Below are 26,120 nucleotides of genomic sequence, written 5' to 3'. Positions count from 1 at the left end.
GGCGATGTTAAATAATAGTAGTACTGGCCGGAATTCTTGCCTTGTTTCTGATTTTAGTGGAAATGTTCCTAGTGTTTTCTCTGTTGACTCTCATGTTGTTTGTTGGTTAAGATTAAACATCCTTTATAATGTTAAAGAATTTATTCTTAAGTTATCAACCCCCCCTTTTAAAATCAGGAATGTTTGCTGAATTTAGCTAACGCTTTTTGAGAATCTATTGAGAGGTTCATTTGGGTTTTCTCCTTTGACCTCCCCATTTGGTGCGTTGCATTAATAGATTTCCTAATAACAACCTTTGTTGGATTTCTAAGGTCAGCTTTCTTTTTCCTCTGCATACTTGGGAGAGGTTCAGATTTGACCACCATACTATGAATTTGGTAGATTCTGCTCTTTGCCATCTCCAATGTGAAATTTAATTCTGCTGCAACAATATTTCTTCGTAATTCTTCCTTGGTTTGCTGAGCTTTCTCTTCACTCCAGTTTGGTGTCTTTCCTTCTCAATATGTTTTGATTCCAGTGGCTTTCTATACCTGTTTCACAGAGTCCACGTTTTCTTGTGTTCTCTTGAGGATGCCATCTTCTAAAATATTTCTTCTTGTTCAGACACTAAATGTAGACTTTTGTGCTTCCTCCAAGTCTTCAGAATGATACACGTTTCCCTTCTGCTGCTAGAGGTTTTCATAGGAAGCATGCTGTCTTTGGGGGTGTGTTTATGCATATTAGAAGGAAGATTGATTTATTCTTTGTTCAAGACACAGGGCACGTGGATTTCATTTGAGTATCCTCATGTTCTCTTTGGTATTGGTTAGAACCCCTTCTCAGCTCCACTCCTGGTGGCCAGGTTGATGCCCAGAGCTTCCAACCCATTTCCCAGTGTCTAGCGGCTTCATCTGGTGGGTTCTGCTAGACGCATATAGAATCGCTTAGTCCTACTACTAGATTCTCTGACACGCTGAACATATAAAGTATGTGAAAAACTACAGCCTCCAACGTGCATTGGTCCCTGAGTTTTACTTGTGAAGTCTCCCACTCCCAGAATGCAGTGTGACAGTACCGAAGCCATCACTTCAGCCCTTTTGGTGTATGGGAGGAGTCTCCAAATGGATATAGACCAGCTTTGGGAGTTGTTGGTTTTCCTTGCAAACGGTAGCCCTGTAGTGGAGGCATGGCTGTCCAGTTTGCTGGTTCCTAGATGAACTCTCCATTGCTAAGCCATGGGGCTGACAGTGCTGTAAGGTCTCAGTGTTTTACTATCTCGTTTCAGGTTTCTGCTGCACGAATTGGCCCCAGGTTGTTTTTTTTTTCTCATTTCAGCCTTAGGTTTATTGCTAATGGAGATTTCTTCCAGATTATTGTGACAACATGGACATTAGTCTAAGTTTTCAGTAATTTGGGGGAGTTTTCTCATTTTCTGTATCTTGATAGGTATTTTAGTGGAAAGCTGGGAGAGGCTGTGTTAGTGGTGGTTAAGCAAATGCTATTTTAAACTAGAAATCCAGTGTGTGTGTATGTATGTATATATGTGTGTGTGTGTCTAAATATATATGTATTTTAATTTTTGGCCGCGCTGTGCAGCTTGCGGGATCTTAGTTCCCCGACCAGGGATCGAACCCACACCCTTGGCAGTGAAAGCGCAGAGTCCTAACTACTGGACTGCCGAGGAATTCGCTATATTTTGGTTTAGAGCAGTGGTCGGCAACCTTTTCCTATGAAGGGCCAGATAATAAATGTTTTAGATGTTGTAGGTGATGTGATCTGTGTTTTAACTACATACCTGTTGTTGTAGCATGAAAGCAGCATAGACAGTACTGTATGTATACAAATGAGTTTGGCTGTGTTCCAATAAAACTTTTCAAAAACAGGAGGACTGGTCGAAAAAGTTCTGGAGACGGATGACAGTGATGGTTGCACAACACTGAAGGTACTTAATGCCACTGAACTATACACTTAAAAATGGTTAAGATGGTAAATTTGATATTATGTGTATTTTACCACACAAATCACCCCCCTCCTGACCCAAACGTGACAGGAGGACCATATTTTGCTGACCCTGCGTTTAGAGCCATTCAATCTAGCACACAGAAAGAGAGGAGGAGGGAAGAGGAAATTCCATGTGTACAGGGACTTTGCTCAAAGCTCAAAGGCAGTGAGACAGATTTCTCGAGTATTTAAAAGGAATATCATAGTTGCAGCGGGGTGGGGTTCTGGAAAGCTGCAGTTCATCCTGGTGATATCATCCCATGCTCTTTAGGGATAGAGATACCCAGAGTTTATAGTCGCACTTTCTGGCATAACGATCAGAGCGGGGATTTTCTCCTCCCGAGGCTTGGGGAACCTCTGCAGCTGTCACAAGTGTTCATATCAGATGCAACTGAAAAGCCAGCCAGTCCCTCCTTCTTGGCGACTGGTGATGCTTCCTGTAGATGATCTGGTCTCTTCCCAAGGCTAGAAACTCCTAGTTTCTAGTTTATCCTAGTTTATCCAGGTTCACTGGATAAAAAGGAACAGCCGCTCGTCTGAGTCAGCTGTTGCTGCACCTCCTTTCCAAGATTCTTGTGCCATTAGGATTTACTTGTCAGCTGGAGACCTGGGCCCTTCACCTCTGGAAACAACGCTGCTCTCAGGACCCCAAGCCACATTTCTCTCAGTGGTGTGGAAAACATTCTCCAACTTCCCAGCTCTAGCCTTGGCAGCCCTCAGCGTTTCTAAGACCTGGAAAGAGCTTGAAGTCTAACCGTGGCCTCCCACCTCCCTGGGGGAAGCAGGTCTCTGGTGTGTTTAATGCTGTTCTTAGAGCAGAGTTACCACATCCAGATCCATTTATATGGTCGTGCCCCATCTGAAGCTGAAGTCGGAGGACATCTAAGAGCTCTCTGTTGCACCTGAAAGGCGGGCTTGGTGCTGAAGGCCCACCAGTCATGTGACCTGCAGGCATGGCCAGGGCAGCCTTGGGCAGCGCTGGGTAGCTCGGAGTTTCGTGCTCTCTGTTGGAAGGAAGAAGTCGTCATCACTTGGTAGCTAGCTTTCACTCCCCCTTCCCCGTCTCCATGGATCCCGCCACCATAGAGGGCTCTGAGTGCCAGTAGCCTCTTAGCAGCCAGGATGCCGAAAAGCAAGCTGAAAACTGGCTTTAGAAAAGGATGGAATTCTTGGTTTCACAAGGGTCTAGGAACCTCTTCGAGAAGCCAGCCTTTTGGAACGTTCCCGTCTCTGAGCTGGGGTATTTTGAAGGAATAGATGGAGGAAAAGGGAGTGACTAGCTTTGGGTTGTGACCAGCCAACTCAGCTGTCTTGTGAGCACCCATGGCAGAGAACTCTTCCCCTACCCCACCCCAGGTAAGAAAAGTGCATAGCCCAGAGCTGGTTTACATCCTCTGCCTCAGGAAGTGTAGGGTACGGGCACCCCCACCTCCCAACGCTGAACCCCTTAAATCTGCTTATTTTCATGTACCCATGGAAGGGAGTGGACCTGTGATGCAAGCAGTATTATTTGGTCATGAGTGTCTGCTGACTCAATCTGGAGAGGCTTTTGAAGGAGATGAGATGAAATTTCATCTGTGCTACAGAGAGCAGGGGTGCATTGCTGGATGGAAAGAGGTCTGGAGGCCGGGTGTGAGCCAAGGTAGGTGAGGGAAGCATGGGGGCGCGTGAGGGCAATTACGACAGCCTGACATGTGATCTTGGCATTGCAAGACTGATGCCCTGTTGGCCTTGGGGCCACATGGTATCATGAGAGTTCAGTAGCCCCGTGACCCTCTCTTTCTCTAGATCCCATTTATTATACACTCAAGTTTTTAAACAGCAGTCTTCTCCCCAGGGAGACTTATGTCTCTAGGACTGTCCTGAGTTCATGAGGTGGGCTCAGGCTGAAGCTGCTGTCTTAGTGGTTTCACCGTCTCAGCACCCCCTTTCCTAGTGCTCAGCAGACCCGCTGCTCTGGAACCCCCAAAGGAGCAGCCTTTTGGCATCTTCACCTCAGAGGTAGCTGCTTTTTGGTCTAGCTTTGGACTCATGACTGAAAAGGGTGTTTGAGAGACTGTCTCTGACCTGGGCAGCTTTATTAAGACTGTTCTTGGCATGGGAGAGGAAGCCGTACATATGAATGCTGTAGATTTCAAAGGGAAAGATACTGGAAACCTAAAATCCGTAGTAAATAAACAGCAATTCAAGGACACCGATTTCCTTTCTGATACGGAAGCTGCTCTGGTGTCTGCGGTCCTCTGAGCCGCTGCCACGTTGCTGCCTGCAACTATACATATTCTCCCTTAATGCATGGAAGAGGGAAGAAGCTTTCAGATTGTTCACGGGTCTCCCCTCCCCTTCCATACACAGCAGAAGCAGCCTTTCTCCCCACGTGTACATATTCAATTTTGTTCTCTCCTGGGAATTTTTGACTTCTACAGTCTTAGACCACAGTCTCTTTCTTTCTTTTTTTTTAAATTTTATTTACTTTTGGCTGTGTTGGGTCTTCATTGCTGCATGCGGGCTTTCTCTAGTTGTGGCAAGTGGCTACTCTTCGTTGCGGTGTGCGAGCTTCTCATTGCGGTGGTTTCTCTTGTTGTGGAGCGTGGGCCCCAGAGTGCACAGGCTTCAGTAGTTGCAGCACACAGGCTCAGTAGTTGTGACGCATGGGTTTAGTTGCTCCATGGCATGCAGGATCTTCCCAGACCAGGGCTTGAACCCGTGTCCCCTGCATTGGCAGGCAGATTCTTAACCACTGTGCCACCAGGGAAGTCCCTGGCCCACAGATTCTGATTCAGTATTTTCATCTCCCCAAATTCTCTCCTGGAAGTCTCTCTGAAGGCTTTTGGAGCAGGGACTGCTTTTGTCCTTTTTTTCTCCCTCGTTGGGCTGTTCTGCTTTCAACATGTGCTTGAACGTACACATTTTCCCGGTAAAAGCAAGGCCGGAGATACAGATGACTTTTCCCATCTGGGGAAGCATGAAAAGGAGTTCTCAGCAGAGGAGCGGGGACTGATCGTTTTGGGCCTCTTTGTACTTTGTCAGCACACCTAATCCTTTTGGAAGCAAAGTTCAGAATCTACTGTGCTAATTATTGGGCAAAAGTAATTCCAGGAGGGAAAAACAGTACAGGATAGTAGATGAGGTTTGGGTAAGCTATGTAGGAGCTGTTCAGTGGGTAATGAAAAAGTAGGGGGAATTCCCTGGCGATCTAGTAGTTAGGATTCTGCACTTCCACTGCTGGGAGCACGGATTCAATCTCAGGTCGGGGAACTAAGACCCTGCATGCCGCACGGTGTGGCCAAAAAAAATAAGAGAGAGAGAGAGAGAGAGAGAAAGGAAAAAAAAAGAAAAGAAAAAATAGACATTTCATTCTCATTATAAAAGTAATCCAGTCACTATAAGGAAAACATCAAGCGTTACAGAACAATAGAGAAGAAAATAAGAATAAGTGATAATTCCTCCATTAATATGTTGGTATAATTTCCTCCCAGTCTTCTGTGTATATATGCCCATTATGAAAAACAAAATTGGGATTATTTTATACATGCTACTTTGTAATATAGTAAAAGTTAATATGCTATGATTGTTTCCCAGTGTCATTAAATATTCTTCTAAACATGATTTCTAATGACTGCATAGTATTTCATCATTTGAATGGACATAATATGTATTTAAACCGTGCCCTGTTATTCGACATTTGGTTTGTTGGATAGATGTGATTTGTGGAATCTTGAGAGCAGTGGAAGTAGATGGCTTCAGGTTATAGTTCTGCTATTTCTTAAGCCTTCGGAGCAAGGCTTAAATCTTAGCATCTATTTCCTCATTTGTCAAAGAAGGCTATGAATAGTAACTACTTCTTTGGTGGTGACAATTAGATGAGAGATGATCCATGTTAATCTCTTAGCGTGAAACCTAACATAGACTCAGTAATCAATAGGTGTTAATAATATATAGAATTATCCTTGTCCTTAGGCTTCACCATCTGTGTACTAACCTAACTGTTAGAATTAGGATCCCAGGGAAGGAAAATTGCTTTCATGCAGATAAGTAGAATTTCAGAATGAAAACTGCCTTCGGAGAAGTAACCCTTTTCATTAGTTGGGCACTTTCCAGATTGGGCCTTGGGCCAACTTCATGAAATTCACAGGAAGAAAGGTTTTGGAGCCCCTGCAGTTGTGTAGCCCCATTTGGTCCAGAACAAGGAAGTGGGAAACCACCAGTTGCAACCAGGAAGTTTATCTTCGTGCCCACAGGCAAAGCCAGCCAAGCCTTCCTGTTGTACTTGTTTGGTTTTCTTTACTTGTTTTTTTTTATTTTCCAACTTTTATTCTGAAATTTTTCAAACCTTTGGAAAGGTGAACAGGGCGGTACACCAAGCACGGTTATGACCTCCACCTAGATTCAGCGGCTTTTGGCATGCTTTCTGATAAGTGAGTTCAAAGATGTAAGATCCTAACTGCATTCCCTGCTACATGACAGGCTTGTGCTGTGGGGCCTCACACAGCAGGCAAAACGTATATACTCTGAGACCAAGGGCTTACGGAAACAGAAGTAGAGTGGAAGGACCCTAGGCTCTGGGATGATAGAAATATATCTATTGTTTTTATAATACAAATTACAGAAAGCAAATCTTAACGTAGTTCCTGGCTGAAGGGAAAAAAGTCGATCCAGACGTCAATCAACATGACAATGTATAAATAACTTCTAATATATTCATATAATTGAATAATATACAGCAGTGAAAAACAGACTGAGTGTGTTAACATGGACAATTAGAAGAAGCCATGTTGAATGAAACGTAATTTGCAGAAGGGGATGGATATGCATGTACACACACACACACACACACACACAGACACAGAGTATATCATTTATCATTTATTTAATGGGATAGACATGAAACAACAAGGTATATAGTTTGTGGATATACACAAATGTAATAATGTATAAAAACATAGGAAGGGGGTTCCCTGGTGGCACAGTGGTTGAGAGTCCGCCTGCCGATGCAGGGGACACGGGTTCGTGCCCCGGTCCGGGAAGATCCCACATGCCGCGGAGCGGCTGGGCCCGTGAGCCATGGCCGCTGAGCCTGCGCGACCGGAGCCTGTGCTCTGCAACGGGAGAGGCCACAACAGTGAGAGGCCCGTGTACCGCAAAGAAAAAAAAAAAACATAGGAAGGCCTCGAACTCCTTCAGAATAAAGGCTCCATCTGGTTAGGGAGTCGAGGAGATGAATGGTATTCAGGAAGGTTACATGGAACTTCAACTAAATCAGTAATGTTCAAATTTATTAAAGTGGGTTGCTGGACGCAGAGGTTCCTTTTATATTATTTTTATACTTTTCTGTATGTTGGAAAATTTTAGTGTTAAAACTAGAGGGAAAAAGCACTATTTGAAAGGCTTAGAATCTAGGATCACTTATTTTGTAGGTGGAAAAGCTGAGGCTGGGAGAGTTGAGTGTTTTGCTTCTCATATATTTTTGAATTTTATTTAATTATCATACAGTAGAGTTGACTTTTTGGCATACAGTTCTATGAGATCTTTTTTTATTATGATAAAATACACAACGTAAAATGTAACATCTTAACCATTTTTAAAGTGTACGGGGTCAGTGGCATTAAGTACATTTATGTTGCTGTGCAACCGTCACCACCATCCATCTCCAGAACTCTTTTCATTTTGCAAAAACTGAAACTCTGTACCCATTAAGCAATAAATCCCATTACCTCCTATCTCCAGTCCCTGGCAACCAGCATTTCTGTCTTTACGATTTTGACTACTCTAGATAGGTACCTCATACAAGTGGAATCATACAGTATTTGTTCTTTTGTGACTGGCTTACTTCACTTAGCAAAATGTCCTCAAGGTTCATCCCTGTTGTAGCATGTGTCACAATGTCTAAGGCAGAGTGACATTTCATTGTCTGTATATAGCATATTTTGTTTATCCATTCACCTGTTGATGGACACTTGGGTTGCGTCCATGTTTTAGCTATTGTAAATAATGCTGCTATGAACATCAGTGTACAAATATCCCAGAGAACCCCTGCTTTCAATTCTTTTGGGTATATGCCCAGAATTGGAATTGCTGGATCATATAGTAATTCTATTTTTAATTTTTTGAAGAACTGCCATACTGTTTTACACAGCAGCTGTACCATTTTACATTCCCACCAACAGTGTATAAGAGTTCCAATTTGTCCATATCTTTGCCAACATTTGTTGTTTTCTGTTTTGGATAGTAGTCGTTCTAATGGTGTGAGATAGTATCTTATTACGATTTTGATTTGCATTTTATTTTCTACTTTCCCTTGTGATTTCTTTTTTGATCCACTGATTGTTTAAGAATGTATTTAATTTTCACAAATTTGTGAATTTTCCCATTTTTCAGTTGACCCTTGAACAGCATGGGTTTGTACTGCATGGGTCCACTTATACACAGATTTTTTTCAATAAATACTACAGTACTGTACAATCTGCGGTTGGTTAAATCTGTGAACGTGGAACTTCGGATATGGAGGGCCAACTATAGAGTTATATGCAGATATCTGCTGCTTGGGGTATTGGTGCTCCTAAACCACCCCCTGCCCGTGTTGTTCAAGGGTCAACTGTACTTCTGTTAATGATTTCTAACTTCATCCTGTTATGGTTAGAGAAGATATTTTGTGTAATATCTATCTTTTAACATCTGTTGAAGCTTAGTTTGCCACCTAACATATGGTCTATCTGGGAAATGTCCCAAATGCACTTGAGAGAACGTGAATTTTGTTGTTGTTGCGTAAAGTGTTCTCTATATGTTTGTTAGATCTAGTTGGTTTCTTGTGCTGTTCAAGTCCTCTAATTTCTTGCTTTTCTTCTGTCTGACTGTTCTATCTGTTACTGAGAGTAGAGTATTGAAGTCTCCAACAATTATTGTAGAACTGTCTATTTCTACCATCAACTTGGTCATTTTTTCTTCAGATATTTTGATGGTCTGTTATCAGGTACCAACATGTTTATAATTGTCATATCTTCTTGCTGTATTGAACCTTTTACTAGTAAATAATTTTCTTCCTTGTCTTATAAACTCTTTTTATTTGGGCAGACATTTATTTATTTATTTATAAATTTTTATTTATTTTTTGGCTGTGTTGGGTCTTCGTTGCAGTACGCAGGCTTTCTCTAGTTGTGGCAAGTGGGGGCAACTCTTTGTTGCGGTGCGCAGGCTTCTCATTGCGGTGGCTTCTCTTGTTGCAGAGCATGGGCTCTAGGTGCGTGGGCTTCAATAGTTGCAGCACGCAGGCTCAGTAGTTGTGGTGTGCGGGCCCTAGAGCGTGTGGGCTTCAGTAGTTGTGGTGCGTGGGCTCTAGAGTGCAGACTTAGTAGTTGTGGCGCACGGGCTTAGTTGCTCCGTGGCATGTGGGGTCTTCCCAGACCAGAGATCAAACCTGTGTCCCTTGCACTGGCAGGTGGATTGTTAACCACTGCGCCACCAGGGAAGTCCTGTAAACTCTTTTGATTGATGGTTTATTTTGTCTGATATTATTATAGCCACCTCTGCTCTCTTGGTTACCATTTGCATGGAATATCTTTTTCTATCCTTTCACTTTCAACCTACTTCTGTCTTCGGATCTAAAGTGCGTCTCTTGTAGACAGCATACAGTTGGATCATATTTTCTTTTTAATCCTTTCTGCCAATCTCTTTTGATTGGAGAGTTTAATCCATTTACATTTAAAGTTAGTACTAATAAGCAGGGGCTTCTGTCATTTTGCTATTTGTTTTCTATATGCTTTATAACTTTCTGTCACTCATTCCGTGCATTAGTGTCCTCTTTTGTGTTTAGCTGATTTTTTTTGGTAGTGTAACAATTTAATACTCTAATCATTTCTTTTTGCATATATTCTCCAACAATTTTCTTGGTGGTTATCATGGGGATTACATTTAGCATCCTAAAGTTATAACATTTTATATTGAATTTATTAGCTTAATTTCAATAATATACAAAACTCTGCTCCTTTACGGTTTCATCCCTACCCCTTTCAGTTAGTGATGTCACAAAATTATATCTTTATACATGTATGCCTCCAAACTTAATCTATTTAAATGCATTAGTCTCTTAAATTATGTAGAAAACAAAATGTGGAATTACAAACCAAAGTTACAGTAACACTAACTTTTAGACTAATAATTGTGTTTTTAAAAATGTATTAATCTCTTAAATCATGTAGACAAAATTAGAGTTACAAACTGCTGTTACACTAGTACTAGCTTTTATAATTGCCCATGTATTTTCCTTTACTGAGATCTTTATTTCTTCATACAGCTTTGGGTTACTGTCTGGTGTTCTTTCATTTCAACCTGCAGGACTTCCTTTAGCATTTCTTGCAGGGCAGGTCAAGTCATAACAAAATCCCTCAGTTTTTGCTTTTCTGGAAATGTCTTTAATTTCTCTCTCAATTTTGAAGGATAGCTTTGTTGGATATAGGATTCTTGGTTGACAAGCACCCCCCTCCAACACACACCTGTTTAGCACTTTGTTTTTTTTTTTTGTTTTTTTTTTTTTTTTTTGGGTACATGGGCCTCACTGTTGTGGCCTCTCCCGCTGCGGAGCACAGGCTCCAGACGCGCAGGCTCAGCTGCCATGGCTCTGCGGCATGTGGGATCTTCCCAGACCAGGGCACGAACCCGTGTCCCCTGCATCGGCAGGCGGACTCCCAACCACTGCGCCACCAGGGAAGCCCCTGTTTAGCACTTTGAATATATATCTGCCCATTGCCCCACTGCCTTCTGGCCTCCAAATCTGATGAAAAATCAAATCTGATGAAAAATCAAATCAAATCAAAATCTATCAGTGTGGGTCTATTTCTGGGCTATTCTGTTTCATCGCTTGATATGTCTTTTCTTGGCCAGATGGCATTGTTTTGATTGCTATAATTTTATATAATAAGGCTTACAGTCAGGTAGTGTGATTCTTTCATCTACCTTCTACGTTTTCAAAATTATTTTAGCTATTCTTTCTTTGCCCTTTCATATACATTGTAGAGTCAGTTGGCCTGTATCTACAAAATATCCTGCTGAGATTTTGATCAGAATTGCATTGAATCTATAGATAATTTTGGCAAGAATTGACATCTTTCTTATGATGAGCGCTTTAATCCTTGAACGTGGTATGTCTTTTTATTTGTTAGATCTCTGATTTCTTTAATCAGCCTTTTGCAGTTCTCAGTGTACAGATTCTGTACGTATATTGTTAGATTGATACCTAAGTGTTACAGTTTTGGGGAAGATAATGTAAATAGTATATATTTTAAAAAATTTGGTTTCCAGTTTTACCCCACTATTGTGTAGAAATGTTATTGATGTTTGTGTGTTGACCTTGCAATCCTGCAGCCTTGCTAAAATCATATATTAGTTTTAGGAACTTTCCTGTTGATTCCTTGGGATTTTCTATAAATATAATAATTCTTTGCAAACAGAGATAGTATTATTTCTTCCTTTCCAATCTCTATTATTTTTGTTACCTTATTTCACTGGCTAAGACTACTGGCATGGTGTTGAATTGGAGTGCTGAGAGTGGGCACCCTCATCTTGATCCTGATGTTAATGGGGAGAGCATTCGGTATCATTAAGTATGATTTTGGGCATAGTAATTTTTAGATGTCCCTTATCAGGTTGAGGAAGTTCCCTCCTATTGCTAGTTTGTTGGTATTTTTGTTATCATGAATAGATGTTGAATTTTGACAAATGCCTTTTCTGTATCAGTTGATATGATCATATACTTTTTTATTCTTGACACAGTTAATTTGGTAGAATTCATTAATTGAATTTCAGATCCTGAGCCAACCTTTCATTACCAGGACAAACCCCTCTTAGTCGTAGAGTAGTGTTCTTTTTATACTGCTGCATTAGATTTGCTAACATTTTACTGAGGGTTTTAGGGTCTGTGTTCATGAGGGATATTGGTTTAGTTTTAGTTTTCCACCTCCTCCTCTTCTTCCTCCTCCTCCCACCTCCCCTCCCCCTGCCCCCCAGGTTTTGTATCTGGGTAATAATAACCTCATAAAATGAGCTGAGAAATGCTTTGCTTCTGTTGTATTTTCTGGACCAGGTTGTATAAATGCTTGGTAGAATTGATCACTGAAGCCATCTGAGTCTTATTCAGAAGATTTTTTTTTTTACAGATTCTTTTTTTTTTACAGATTTTTTTTTTTTACAGATTCTTTTTTTTTGAGATATACTTGACACATAACATTATATTACTTTCAGGTATATAACATAATGATTTGATATTTGTATATATTGTGAAATGATCACCACAATAAGTCTGGTTAATCTCCATCACCACAGATAGTTGCATCTTATTTTCTTATGATGAGAATTTTTAAGATATGCCCTCTTAGCAACTTTCAAATAATACAGTACAATACCTGTCATCACCACGCTGTACATTACATCCCCATGACTTATTTCTTTTATAACTGGAAGTTTGTACCTTTTGACCACCTTCACCCATTTCACCCACCCCCAACCCCCTGCCCTCCGGCAACCACCAGTCTGTTCTTCGAATCTATGAGTTTGTTATTTTGTTTATTTGTTTGTTTTAGATTCTACATATAATTGAGACCATGCAGTAATTTGTCTTTCTCTTTCTGACTTACCTCACTCAGCATGATCCCCTCAAGGTCCATCCATGTTGTCCCAAATGGCAAGGTTTGGACTGTGCAGGTTATCTATTTCATCTTTGGTGAGTTTTAGTGGTTTGTGGTTTTAGAGGAAATTCTCCATTTTGTTCTAAGTTCTTGAATTATGTGCATAGAAATATTCATAGTATATCCTTATTATCCTTTTAATTCCTGAGGGACTGTAGTGATAGCCCTTCTTTCCTTCCTGATATTGATAACTTTTGCATTCTCTCTTTTTATCCATGTCATTCTGCCTAGTGGTTTCTCAATTATATTGCCTTTTTCAAAGGCAAGCTTTTGATTTCATTGATTTTTCTCTATTGTTTTTGTTTTTACTTTCATTGATTTCTGCTCTTTATTATTTCATTCTTTCTGCTTGCTTTGGGTTTATTTTGCTCTTCTTGTTTTTGGATTCTTAAGGTGGAATCTTGGGTTACTGCTTTGAGACCATACTTTTTTCCTAATATAAGAATTTCATGTTATAAGCATCTCACCCATTTGGGCATATCGTATTTTAATTTTTGTCCAGTTCAAAATATTTTATAATTTCCTTTGAGAATTTCGTTCTATGAATTTTCCTTTCCAGGCACTCAGAGGACTTTATCTGTTCCATGTCTTTTGATTCTTGGTTATAATCAAGTGCTAAATTCAAATATGTCATTTGATGAGGGTTTTTTAATAACTTCATTTGTCATTGTGAATAATAATGTGATATTCATTTACCTTGCTTTATTAAGGATTATAATAGTTATCATGTATTGAGTGCTTACTATGTCCTAAGCACTATGTTGATCACTTTACATGGTCTTACCTCATTAAATTCTCTCAACAACTCTTTTAGTTGATACTGTTATTAGCCCCATTTTATTACTGAGGAGACAGAATCACATATATTTTTCTTTATTTTTGAAAATTTTATTATTTATTTATTTATTTGGCCATGCCGTGGGGCATGCGGGATCTTAGTTCCCTGACCAGGGATCAAACCCATGCCCCCTGCAGTGGAAGCGCAGAGTCTTAACCACTGGACCACCAGGGAAGTTTCTGAATCACATATTTTAAGTGATTTGTCCAGAGTCAACTCAGCCAGCCAGTAAATGGTAGAGCTGGGATTTGAATGTAGGTTTGATTCCAAACCAAGTTCTTAACCATTATAATACATTTCCTCTAGTTATTTTATTTCTTGGCTTCTCAATACGATTGTCAGCTTCTTGAAGGCAAATACTAGGTCTTAATTATATTGATCTCCTTTTCTCTATAGCACCAGGAACGATATTAGACACGCACTAAGGGACTAATGTGTGTGGAGTAAATTTAATGAAATTAACTGACCTGAAAGAGAATCAAACCCATAACACTTGCCATATTGCCCCAGGTTGTTACCAACTAAGGTAACTTAGTACAGTATCCTACACAGAAACAAAAAAAGCTGACAGAATATTTGTGACAGTGGTAATGGGCAAGTGTTCTAGCCAGCAAGAAGAAGATTGATAAGTGTGACGAACTGACCTGGAGTCCATCTCCAAGCTCTACTCTTTGGTTCTGGCCTTCAGTCTGTCCTTTTGCTCTCTCTCGATCTCCTTCTCACACTTCGAATTTTTAAAACAGTTCGACTTTCCTCCGTGGTTCATGATCCCTCTCGCCTTTTAATATGAGGCTTTTAGGTGAGCTCTTCACCATTTATTTAAGAAACATGTATCTGAGTCTTACTGTATGCCATGTACTTTTGTAAGCACTTTATACATATCAACTCCTTATAATAATTCTGTGAGTTGGTACTGTTATTATTCCCATTGTACAGATGAAGGAACTCTCACTGGATTTTCTAGTGGTTCATTTTCTATTTCCAATACCCAATAGAAATCTGAGTGGCAGGCTGGAGGTGGTATAAAGCAAAAGCAAAAGCCTTTGCCTCTGATGTGGTCAGTCATTTACCTGTTGGGCTGTGCCCTGGGTCTGTAGAGGCCAGTGAAGCTGTGTAATTGGGGCAGTTTTGCCCCAGAACACACTAGGGGTTCCGTCGCTCTTAGGCATGACCTTCCCTGTCCCATGGGCATCCCAGAACCTTTTTTCCTACCTGGTCTGTTGTCTCACACACACACACACACACACACACACACACGCACGCAACGTGTAATGTTCATATCATGGATTTGAAGTGCAGGGTACAGCAGCAAAAACACGGTCTTGAAACTTGGTGAGTGTGACTTCTCCCTCTGCCACTTATTTATTATCTGTTTGATCTTGGGCAAGTCACTTAATCACTTAGTGCTTTGGTTTTCTTAGCTGTGAAATTGAAAATGATATTGATTATAATAAAAACTGTGAGGATTAAATGAGATGATGCATTTGAATACTTAGTCCAGTGATTGGCACATGAAAGTGCTCAATATATGTTAGATACTTTTTATAATTAGTGATATGCAAGACCCTTTTATATATTAAGTATAATTCACCCTTTGGCCTGTATGTAGCTTGTGGAACTGAATTTTGAGGACCCAGAACAAGGCTTATCTTTATCTAGGAATTTATTGGTTATTTTGAATCTTGATGTTGGCTTTTATCTTCTTTATCTCTGGCCTTCCGTGGGCCTTTGGGATCAGTTCCATTATCCTCAAGATTTAACTTTTGTTGCCCAAATATCTACTCGGCCTTGTGTAAATGCCAGCATTCTTTTAAGGTCAGTGGCAAAGCCTGGCACTAGAGTTCAGCTTTACCTCGACTATCAGTGAGATGTTTCCTCTCCCAGGGCGAGTGTTTCTGCTGTGACTGTCACTTAGCAGGGTCCGGGGGCAGAGTTAGGCCAAACGTTACTTCACCCCAGCCCTGGAACGGCTGTTAATGAGCCCTGCTCCAGGCATTGAGGCTCGAGCCAGAGTTTTGAACAGTCAGTTTCTGAGAGCATGGGGTGCCCCCTAGAAGGATGCTGTTGTAAAAGCATGGTAGTCTGGCCAACCCAGGGAGGGCCATTGCATTGGTGTACCTCCGAGGAGGTGGTAAGAGAGACTCCTGTAACCAAAAGGAAAGAAAATGGAGCACCTGTGACTCTCTACCTGAGGTCATATTTGCAATGGAGGAAGGGAGTCAGGCTCTGATACAAGACAGTGAGAGGGGTCTGGAGTCGGATAAACCTGGGTTTGCATTGTGGCTCTACTGTCCTCTGTGTGACACTGACAAAGTCACTTCACTTTTCTGAGCCTGGTTTCCTCACCCACAAAATGCAAACACTAATTGTACCCATCTCATAAGATTGCTGTAAAAATTCGGCGAGATGGGCTTCCCTGGTGGCGCAGTGGTTGAGAGTCCGCCTGCCGATGCAGGGGACACGGGTTCGTGCCCCGGTCCGGGAAGATCCCACATGCTGCGGAGCGGCTGGGCCCGTGAGCCATGGCCGCTGAGCCTGCGCGTCCGGAGCCTGTGCTCCGCGACGGGAGAGACCACAACAGTGAGAGGCCCACATACTGCAAAAAAAAAAAAAAAAAAAAATTCGGCGAGAGAATTTACTTAAAGCAGTTAATTTGATACTTGCCCTGGAATATGTTAAGTGCACATCGTCACCACCATCGCAGCATTGGTAACAACAGGCAGCAGAAAGAAACAAACAGCAGCCTTGGGGCTTGTGTGCTGTTCCCTTGGGGCTCCTTACAACATTTCTGTTAGTCTTAGGCACACGTCTGTGAGCGCCAAGAGAAGAGCTTAAGTTCTTCTAGGTCCCAGTCAGGGCAAAACAGAGATCCTGGTATCACGAGGCTGCTGTGAGTGTGGGTGTGAGAGAGCGCGAGAGTGAGCTTGAGGTCCAGAAGCCACGTTGACTCAGCGATGGTTGTACGTGACCCGTCAAATTAGCTTTTCTCCAGGAGGAACAGACTGTCATTCTTTGCTTCTCCCTCAGTAGTAAAGGACCACTTGCCTGGATGAAGGAAGCTGCTTAACTCCATCCCCACAGCTCACACAAGCAGAATTTGTTCCTGACTTGCTTGTTCTTGAGCCAATCAGGAACCCCCTTACAAAGGGTTCCTAGTGTGGGTTTTAACAAGTCTGGACTTGGGAAACGGTATCCCTACCCGATGCTGGAGACCCGTGGTTTTCTTGTCTCTGTCTCTTTTTTCTTCTGTGTTTTGCTTTTAAATCACAGAACCCAGTATGTAAAATAGATGAAGGAAAGTTTGGAAGGCTGCCGCTTCTGCCCTCCCCACCTCCCGCAGCAGCCCCTGAAGGTGTTTCTAAGAAGGTGGGAGAGCGCATTTGCAAACGCTGCAGTTGGCTCCCTGGGTTGTATTAGCTAGCCTTTTTATGCCCAGGTCTCTGTCTGGGGAGAAGCCTTGGGCATGGCTGTGGAAATAAGCAGCCTTGCTCTAAGAAACAGGTCTCTACTGGAATAACACACTAGTGTAATAACACCTGGCTCCCGCAGTTCCCCTTTGTAATGCTGCCTGATCCGCAGCAGTTGGAGCTGAGATTGGGACTGACCGCATGTTTAGGGAGCCCAGAGCTCATTATGCAATGAAGTGTTGTAACCAAAGCGTGTTCACAAAGTGGTTGGGGGATTTTGAGGTGGCGGTGGTGCTCTTCAGAATATTTCAGTTAATGCAAAAGATGCTGCTTTTCATTTATTTATGCGTGTGTGCCAACTCCAGTGCCATTTTACACAGAGAGCCACTTGTTTACATGCTCTCCCATCTGCCATGGCATAACCTGACACAGTTTCGTCTGCCTCTGCATCAGAGTCAGGGTGTGACCTGCACTTTATCTCTTTTCCTCTCCAGGCTACAGATGCACATGTTGAATGGAGCTCTTCTTGCCCTGCTGTTTCCTGTGGTAAATACGCGGCTGGTAAGTAACCTCTTCTAGGAACATACCAGCAACATACAAAACGGTATTTGCTTGCTCATCCTTAGCTCATGTGCCCGTGTGAGTTTTAATTTTTTAAATTATTTTTATTAAAGTATAGCTGATTTACGATATTATATCAGTTTCAGGTGTACAACAGTGATTCAATATTTTTATAGATTCATCTCCATTTAAAGTTATTATGAAATATTGGCTATATTCTCTGTGCTGTGCAGTGTATCCTTAGAGCTTGTTTATTTTACACATAGTAGTTTCTACCCCTTCCCCCTCCATGTAAGTTTTTAAATATCTACACATTCAATGTTGAGGTCTGATGCAGCCCTGTTTGGATACAGTGGGGCTTGATGGGGCCGAGAGTATTGTGTGGAACTCTTAGGGCTTTAATAAGGGTTTAGGCCAGAACCAAAACGGACCAAAAAAGCCTACAGAGGCTCTTGGAAGGGTTTGGTGAAGAGAAAGGGGGCCCCGCCCATTCGACAGAGGCTTCTAGGTGTTCTAAGGGCCTCTAGTGTGGACTCGGCCACATTGGTCCAGAATAATCTGCTGGGGAACCTCAAAGCCAGTCTGCTTTGCCAAAGGCCCCTTTGGGCAAGAACTGGATTTCTTCCCTGTTCCTCCAAACCCACAGGGCAGTCTGGCCCACACATCCCCCCAGTGGCTAGCAGGTAGAATCCCCCTGTGGCAGGTGGCTGGGTGATGAACCAGTGCAGAGGGGAAGCAGAAGCTATAGGAGTGGCTGGGCCCTGTCCTCAGACTCCCATATGTGGGACTGCAGAGGGATTAGCAGGCTGGGTTAGAAAGCTCAGGGAAAGAAATCACCTGTGAAATCCTTCCTACTGCTTTCTGTTTTCATGACTTAAATTTGCCTCATGCATTAAGATCATAGTTTAAATCTCATAATGATAACCCTTCCTCTTTGGATAGCATTTTATAGTTTACAAGGTCTTTTCCAATAACAATTGTGTAACGTAGATATTAAGCTGGGTGAGGGCAAGTATTATGGCCTTTTGTTATAGAAGAAACTGACATTCAGGGAGACATACAAATTCTAAGTGGCAGAGTTGGGAGTGGAGACTAAGCCTCAGATCCTACAACCACAGCTACACTTCACTCTCTCTGAGGATTTAGTCACTCCCTCTCCACAAATACTCATGTATACCCTTATGATGGTTATACTTTTCTAGGTGCCTATTATATATATATCAGTGGAAATTCCTCCCTCCCTCCCTCCCTCCCTCCCTCCCTCCCTTCCTTCCTTCCTTCCTCCCTCCCTTCCTTCCTTCCTTCCTTCCTTCCTTCCTTCCCTCCCTCCCTTTCCCTCTCTGCCCTTCTTCCCCTCTCTAATGGCAGATTTTCTATTATATTTGTTATGACACCTAATACTTTCCAAATAAATGTCAAGCTATAGCCAGCCAGCTTATCAAGAATGTCCAAGTAACTTTCCTTAACATTGAGATTTCTTTGATGAGCTCTCTCTTCACTAGCGATTCCAATCACTCTGGTAAATAATCTTGGTCCTCTTTTTCTAAACTGAAGCCGATAAAAGCTCACAATGGTGGCTCCATTTGCATATGTCTTGACAATTGGCTTTGGTCTTGGTCTGGTTATTTTAAGTGGTTGGGACCACTCCTGGGTTACCCTGGCTTTCCAGACTTTTTGCTTTGCAACCCCTTATTTGAACTCAGACCTCTTGTTTGACTTAAAATAAGACACAGGAAGGTAGGCAACTCTTTAAGCCTGATGATCCAGTTAGGCAGGAAGTCAGCTTTTGACTTCTCTTTTGCCCTTCCTTCCTTCTTGGCCCTTGATCTTTTTAATCCTTTTTTTCCTAATTAGCTATAATGAGGAAACAAGGAAAGTAGAATGAACTAATTGGTGTGTATTCCAGTAACACAGACATACATACACTCACATATATAAAGACAGAGAGTGAGGGAGTTGGAGGAAGTTGCCACAGTCAGCTAAAGGATTTGGGTCATCAGTGAATTTCCATGTGCTGTAGTACTCTGTCCTGTGCCTCATTGGCACTGGGGTTTGCAGACCAGCTAGAGAATACCCAGATCCAACTTCCTCCTGGTTCTTCATCTTAGAAGCTGACACCTTAGAAGAAGGAACGTGTATTCCAATGGCCCATATTACAAGTAAGTGCTCTTTGCCTCCAGGATTTCAGAGTAGGTCTCTTTCTGGCTTCAGATGAAGTGTCTCAAGGGCGATTTCCCTTTTGTTTCTTGGAGGGAAGGAGGGGAAATGCATCACAGAACTATTATTAGATCAGCAGAGAGCTGAAAGCTTGTCTGGTCTAACCTTCTAGAGGGGGAACTTAGATGGATAAATGACTTGCCTAAAAAGCCAAGGTGGGTGCGCCTCGAACCCAGGTCTCCTGACTCAGACTTCAGAGCCCTTTTCCTGTTGTCTGATTGAAATCCAGTGTGAGTTTGAATACTAGTGAGTCAAGATGCTGGAGATGCTGCTTAGCTTCTCTCCATCTAAAAGTGTTGGGTCATAGGCTTCTTTGATAAGTTGATGAGGACCATAGAGCCTCTTCCCAGATGCGCAGAGACAGGTTTGCATACAATTTCAGGGGGGACACAGACTGCCACCTCCTGCCCCTTTTGCCCATAAGCCCATCCATGGATCCCATGTTAAGATCCCCCCAGCCCAAGCTGTCCGTAGTCCATGACTTGGAGAATAGAAGAGCTGCCTATTTTGTGAGCTCCTTGTTATAGCCAGTGGCTTTTTGGTCTGATGGTGATGGGGTTCCTTATCTATGCCTGGGACTTTGCAAAGAATATCATCCACGCCAGGCTAAACCACCTTCTGGAAAGTGCAAGCCAAGAGACGGCGGGGGGAGGGGGTTAAGTAGGGGGCCTGTGGAACTTGCCTGCATATTAGCTTTTCAGTTATAGCTCTTACCTTGCAAAGCTGGTGGTCTGGTCCTCAGAATGAGGCACTGGGCCCAAGCTGCATCCCCAGACCTGTGCCTTTTGCCCTGAAATGCCCATGACAGTTTCTTATAAATGCGATGTGTTCTGAGCAAGGGAGATTGGAAACAGAAAAGAAACTTAAGACACTGTATCAGCCCCCTTCTCAGACCAGAGACTCTGGCCTGGCCAGTATTTATGTTTGCAGCCAGCTGTCTTCTACTAGAATAATAAGGAGAAGAAGAATAATGATTCTTTTCATCGAGCTCCTTTCTTCTTCAAGGCTCAAAGCCTCAAGTATATTATTATTTCATTATCAAAATTGCCCATTATTGTGTATCCATGTTGATCTGTTACATTAGTTCCTTTTCTCCTCCTTTACCACCCCTCCCCTTTTACCCAGTTCTTTTTCTCTGTTAGATGGTTCTCCTGAATGTTCCTAACTCTCAGACTGAGTGGAAGAGGTTAGATTTTTTCATTACTGGGGTGACTACTCCCCATCCACAATCATTATTTCAATGTTCTTGGGATGTAACTGCCGCCGGCACACCTTGTACCCGTGTGGGCTTCTGGGAAAACTTCGCTGTCACCAATGCAGATCGGCTCTCACTCTGCTGATTGGCATATTGAAACATGCTAATTGACCTAGAAAAGTTATTTCTGTGAGTGGGAAATTGAGCTATTTTAAAAAGTTATAGTTTGGGGTTTTGGACCTGAACTACGGACAGAACATCCCTTTGCTTCTTTTTTTTTTTTTTTTGCATTTTTGAAACAGAAAAATTGTACATTACAAATACAAGACATTTTAGGATAATTTTGAGGGCTTTTTTTAAGTCATGTGACCGATAAGTTAATGTAATTTTTAGCTATCTGATTTCTTTTTCTTATTTAAGCTCAAAGAAATAAAACTATAATTCCCTTTGCTTTCTTAATAGTACTTAAAATAGAAAAAGCTTGCTTTCAAAAGAGGCCTTAGCTTTCTGAAGAATTGATTTGGGCAAAATTGCACCTCAACCTTCTACAAACACCAGCGTGTTTCTGATCAGATGAATGCCAAGTGTGCAGGGATGCGGAAGGTGGTGAGAAGGCCTGGGCTTCCACCAAATTCTAGGGCCTACCCTAGAGTATGTCTAATTGCTGCCTGTACTTCAAGATTAACCTCTGAGGGTCTTACATCCTCCATGAATACAGCCCAGCCGTACCAGTCAGTCCAGATTTTTATTGAGCACTTTTCTGTGTTAAGTATTGTGCCGTATGCTGCTGGAGATGCAAAAGCAACCAGAATACATTCCTGGCCTTGAAGGAACTTGCAGTTTAGTTAGAAAGATGAGGCATAAGTGCCTGAGAGGTGATGGCAATGTTAGAGTCAAAATGGTGAAAAAGGAAAATTGCAAGGCAATTCAGGCTCAATCGCTAAATTGCAGTTGTTCCGACCTCTAAGAAAATGGGAAAAGGATTAACATTAGCAGCATTTTTTGAGCACCTACCATGTGCCAGGCAATTTATGGATGTTCTTATTTAATTCTCACAAGAACCCGATTTTACCTATGAGGAAACTGAAGTTCAAAGAAGCTAAATGACTTGCTCAGGGTTACATGGTTTGTAGGTACTAAAGCTAAACCCGAGGACTTTGCACTCTAATGCATTGTCTCCTGGAGAGGTCGTTGGATGCAGTGGTCCAGAAAGGCTTCACGGAGAAGTAAAGCCTGAACCAAACCTTGAAGCGCTATTAGAATGTGCATGCAAATTGCAGAGGAAGGAGGTAGTTCAACCAAAGGAATGCCGGGGCCAGAGGCATGGAGGTAGGAACCAGTAAACTCCTCACTGAGAGTCTGAAGAGCAGGATGGAGAGTCATGAACTCCAGTTCGTATATATAGACTTTGCCCCTTATTTGCCAATCACCAGAAGACATCCTGTGACACCGCTTCTGTCACATCTTCTAGCCCTTGTAGTGTTTAGATTGTATGTGTATTTCTTATCTTTTTCACCACTGCTAAGAATTCCTTGCAAGTAGATGGCACTTTGCAACCACAAAAGCTTTCACGAATACAAATATGTCACCCTAGTGTAGTTGTTAAGAGTATGGACTCAGGGATCAGATTCTGTAGGTTCATACCCTGGCTGTGCTACTCATGTGTGTGTGTGTGTGTGCCTGTGTGTGTGTGTAAGAGAGAGGGAGGGAGGAAGGGAACTTGGCCAAGTTACTTAACTTGAATGGGCTTCCGTGCTCTCATCTCTGATATGGGGGTGCCTCCCTCCTAAAACTGTTGCAAGGATTAAATCAGTTAATATGTGTAAAGCACGCAGCAGAGCGCCTGGCGGATAGGAAGCCCTCAAGCAGCATCAGTTGTTAATTATCAGTCTTCGGTCTTCACAGAAACCCCGCGAGGTGGGTATTAGTGTTACCGAGCCAGGTTCATTTGCCTGACGCGCGGCAAGCCAAATGCTGAGATGCTGAGGTTTGCCACAGAGAAAGATGTATTCACAAGGCAGCCAAGCAAGGGGAACAAATCTCAAATCCACCTCCCGCAAGGCGAGGGGCTCAGGATATTAATGGGACAAGGAAGGAGGGTGGTCTGAGGCCTGGGGTAAAGTGATTGGTGGCAAGAAGGTGAAGTAGTAATCTGTGTTCTGTGCAAGTGTATCTGAGTTACATGCTTCTTCATGGACTGCATGTTCAGAAAAATGGTGACCTTAGCATGACCTGAGGGTGGAGTTTTTGGCCCTCTGATATCAAAAGGTTATGCATCAGGCACTCTCAGGCCCAGTTGAGTGGTTGGCGGTCTCGACCAGTTTCAACTGGGCAAGACTAGTTCCACGTTCCTGAAAAACAACTCAACACCTCCGTAGGGGGTGGTGAAAGGAGTCTTGTGATATAATCTTTAAGCTTCATGCAGCTTGGAGGGTATACAGTTTGTGAGAATAGTTAAGGCGAGCTTGGTCGGTGAAGGCAGGTTACAGCATATTATTTATTAAGCAAGTTATGGGTTAAGGAATCTAGCTGATGACTGCGCTCGGTTTCATTAGTGTCTCCATTTTACAGATAAGCCTTAGAAAGTTTAAATAACTTGCCCAGGGACACACAGGAGTTGACAGAACTGGCCTGAGAACTTCTGTCTTTCTGATACCAAACCTCATGGGCTTCCTTCCTCCTCTTTCCTAATTGATAAGATTGATTTTCAAGTATTAATCCAAGTCAAATCTTCGCAGAAATTTTATACAATATCCATTAGAGATTTGGAGGATCGATTATACTTTCAAGAATTTTTTTTTTTTTTTGCAAAAATAATATACGCTCCTTGAGAAACCATTTAAACAGATGAGTATAAAGAGAAAGCCAATCTTTTAACCCCATCAGCTTTCAATCCTGTCCCCCCATGGGTAAGTTGTATTAAGGGTTTGTATGTGTTGCCACATTTTTCTTTTGCTCGTAAATGCAGATAAAGATGTTCACATTTCTAGGGTTGTTGGTTTGTTTGGGTCTAGGTTTCTCGCACTACTGGCATTGCACTATAAACATCCCTCCAGAGTATTTTCCTTTAACCTAACAGTAGAATCTGTAATCTCTTCAGGTATGGATGTAGCTCATTCTTTTCCAATAGCTGCTTAGCATTCCATAGTTTGGTTGGACTGTATATTCAGCCTGTTGCCAGGCTCTCAGCACTGCATCATAACTAGTGTCTTCGGGCAGGGATAGTGTCTTTTGTGGTATCTGTCCCCTGCAGGGCACCCAGCACATGGTAGGTATCCACAGAGAGTGTAAGTGAATTAGTCAGTCAACTCGAACCTCTGTCTTGCTCAGAGAAATTCCAGGGATCTTTCACACACATGTCCAGGATAAAATCTTAGGTATGAAGACAGAGGGACGATAGATGATATTTTTCCCAGGTGAATTATTTCTTAAACCACTCAAAATAATGATATTTAAAAAAAATTAATAAAATAATGATGTTTTCCTGATTACAGCTGAAGACATATTTACTGAAGAAAATTTGTGAAATACAGAAAAGTAGAAATAGAAAAATAATCACCACCAATGCAAAAGTGGTTGTTTTTCAATGTTTTAACAAGAAAAAAAAAACACAAAGCATGAGGCTTTTGTGCCTCTGCCGTTACAATTGTATAAATGTTTTCTTTACAGAAGTAATATATTCATAATGGAAAAAAAAGAAAATACAGGAAAACACCAAAATAGAACAGAAAACATTGAGCAGTAACAACTGTTCACATTGTTTGCAGCGTATTCTCAAGGTCTTCTCGTCTCTGCCTGGTTGTTAAGAGTTAGCATAATGTAGTGGTCAAGTTGCTGGCCCTGGAGCCAGCCTGTCCTTGCTTTTGTGGCTGGCTCCTCTGCCTTTATTCATGTGACCTTGGGTAAGCTACAAACTTCTGTGGCTTCATTTTCTTAAGCTTTTAAGTTTTTTTTTTTTAACATCTTTATTGGAGTATAATTGCTTTACAATGGTCTGTTAGGTTCGGCTTTATAACAAAGTGAATCAGTTATACATACACATATGTCCCCATATCTCTTCCCTCTTGCGTCTCCCTCCCTCCCACCCTCCCTATCCCACCCCTCTAGGTGGTCACAAAGCACCGAGCTGATCTCCCTGTGCTTTGCGGCTGCTTCCCACTAGCTATCTACCTTACGTTTGGTAGTGTATATATGTCCATGCCACTCTCTCACTTTGTCACAGCTTACCCTTCCCCCTCCCCATATCCTCAAGTCCATTCTCTAGTAGGTCTGTGTCTTTATTCCTGTCTTACCCCTAGGTTCTTCATGACTTTTTTTTTCTTAGATTCCATATATATCATTTTCTTATCTGTAGCTTGGTGCTCAGATGAATTGAGATATGTGGGGTAAGCACTTAGCCCGGTGTCCGGCACATAGTAAGTGTTTAGCAAGTATCAGATGCTGTCGTTGTTACTACTATTCCTAACATTATCTTAGAAATCGAGGCGTGTTCCTATTGGCATGTGCTATTTGATGTTAGCCTTCAGGGCCTTGGCCCCAGCTTCCTGGTTGGGTGATGGTGAAGTGAAGTGGGCTTTGTTTCAGAATTAGCCTTGCCGAGTGAGATTAAAATTCCCTGGCAGGATTTCTTTTCCACATTGACTAATAGCACCTTTGGTTTTTTTTTTTTTTTTGCATTTGTTTCCCAGACAGCCTGTTTGATTAGGGAACTGGCCAGCTCCCTCTCCTCCCTCGTGACAGGTGAATTAGGCCCACACCTGGTGTTTCTTCCCATTTGAATGAAACATCGAGACCTTTGGGTTTGTCAGGGACGCCCAAGCCCCCCAACCCACAGGGAAGGTGGCAGCCGTGAATGAGAATGGCAGGCAGTAGCCTCTGCTTCCGGAGCTTAATAGTTCTTTGCCTTGGTTCTATTCCTAAAAAGCGATTAGAAGGCACAGCCTCTGGCTCGTCCAACCAACACTTCTCGCTCAACCTTGAGCCACACCCCCAAGCAGTGTTTCTTTATGCAGTAAAAGCCTTAGCTAGTGGGCGAGTTCACTCTCTCCAGTCTGTGGACCAGTGGTTCTCAATCGTGGCTGTACCATAGAATCACCAGAGCTAATTCCAAGACCAGAGCCAATTTCAAGACGTAAAGCTTTTCAAAAAGCACCCCAGGCAATTCCAGGGTGCAGCTACTGCTGACTGGGATCTGGGGCTCTGACCAAGTTCATTTCACCTCATCAAGCATCAGTTTCCCCGTGTGTCAA

General features: G+C 42.3%; 1 protein-coding gene across 1 annotated transcript in view; it reads left to right on the top strand.

Moving 5' to 3' along the window:
• Positions 1-26,120, top strand: part of TMEM164 (transmembrane protein 164) — a 161,823-nt gene that overhangs the window by 80,002 nt on the left and 55,701 nt on the right. Inside the window, exon 4 of the mRNA XM_030835750.2 lies at positions 17,393-17,459. Within this exon, the coding sequence (XP_030691610.1) occupies positions 17,393-17,459 (67 nt within the window). The remainder of the gene's footprint in view (positions 1-17,392; positions 17,460-26,120) is intronic.

Source organism: Globicephala melas, chromosome X (assembly GCF_963455315.2).
Source record: "Globicephala melas chromosome X, mGloMel1.2, whole genome shotgun sequence".
NCBI lineage: Eukaryota > Metazoa > Chordata > Mammalia > Artiodactyla > Delphinidae > Globicephala > Globicephala melas.
This window is presented reverse-complemented; position numbering and strand designations above follow the sequence as displayed.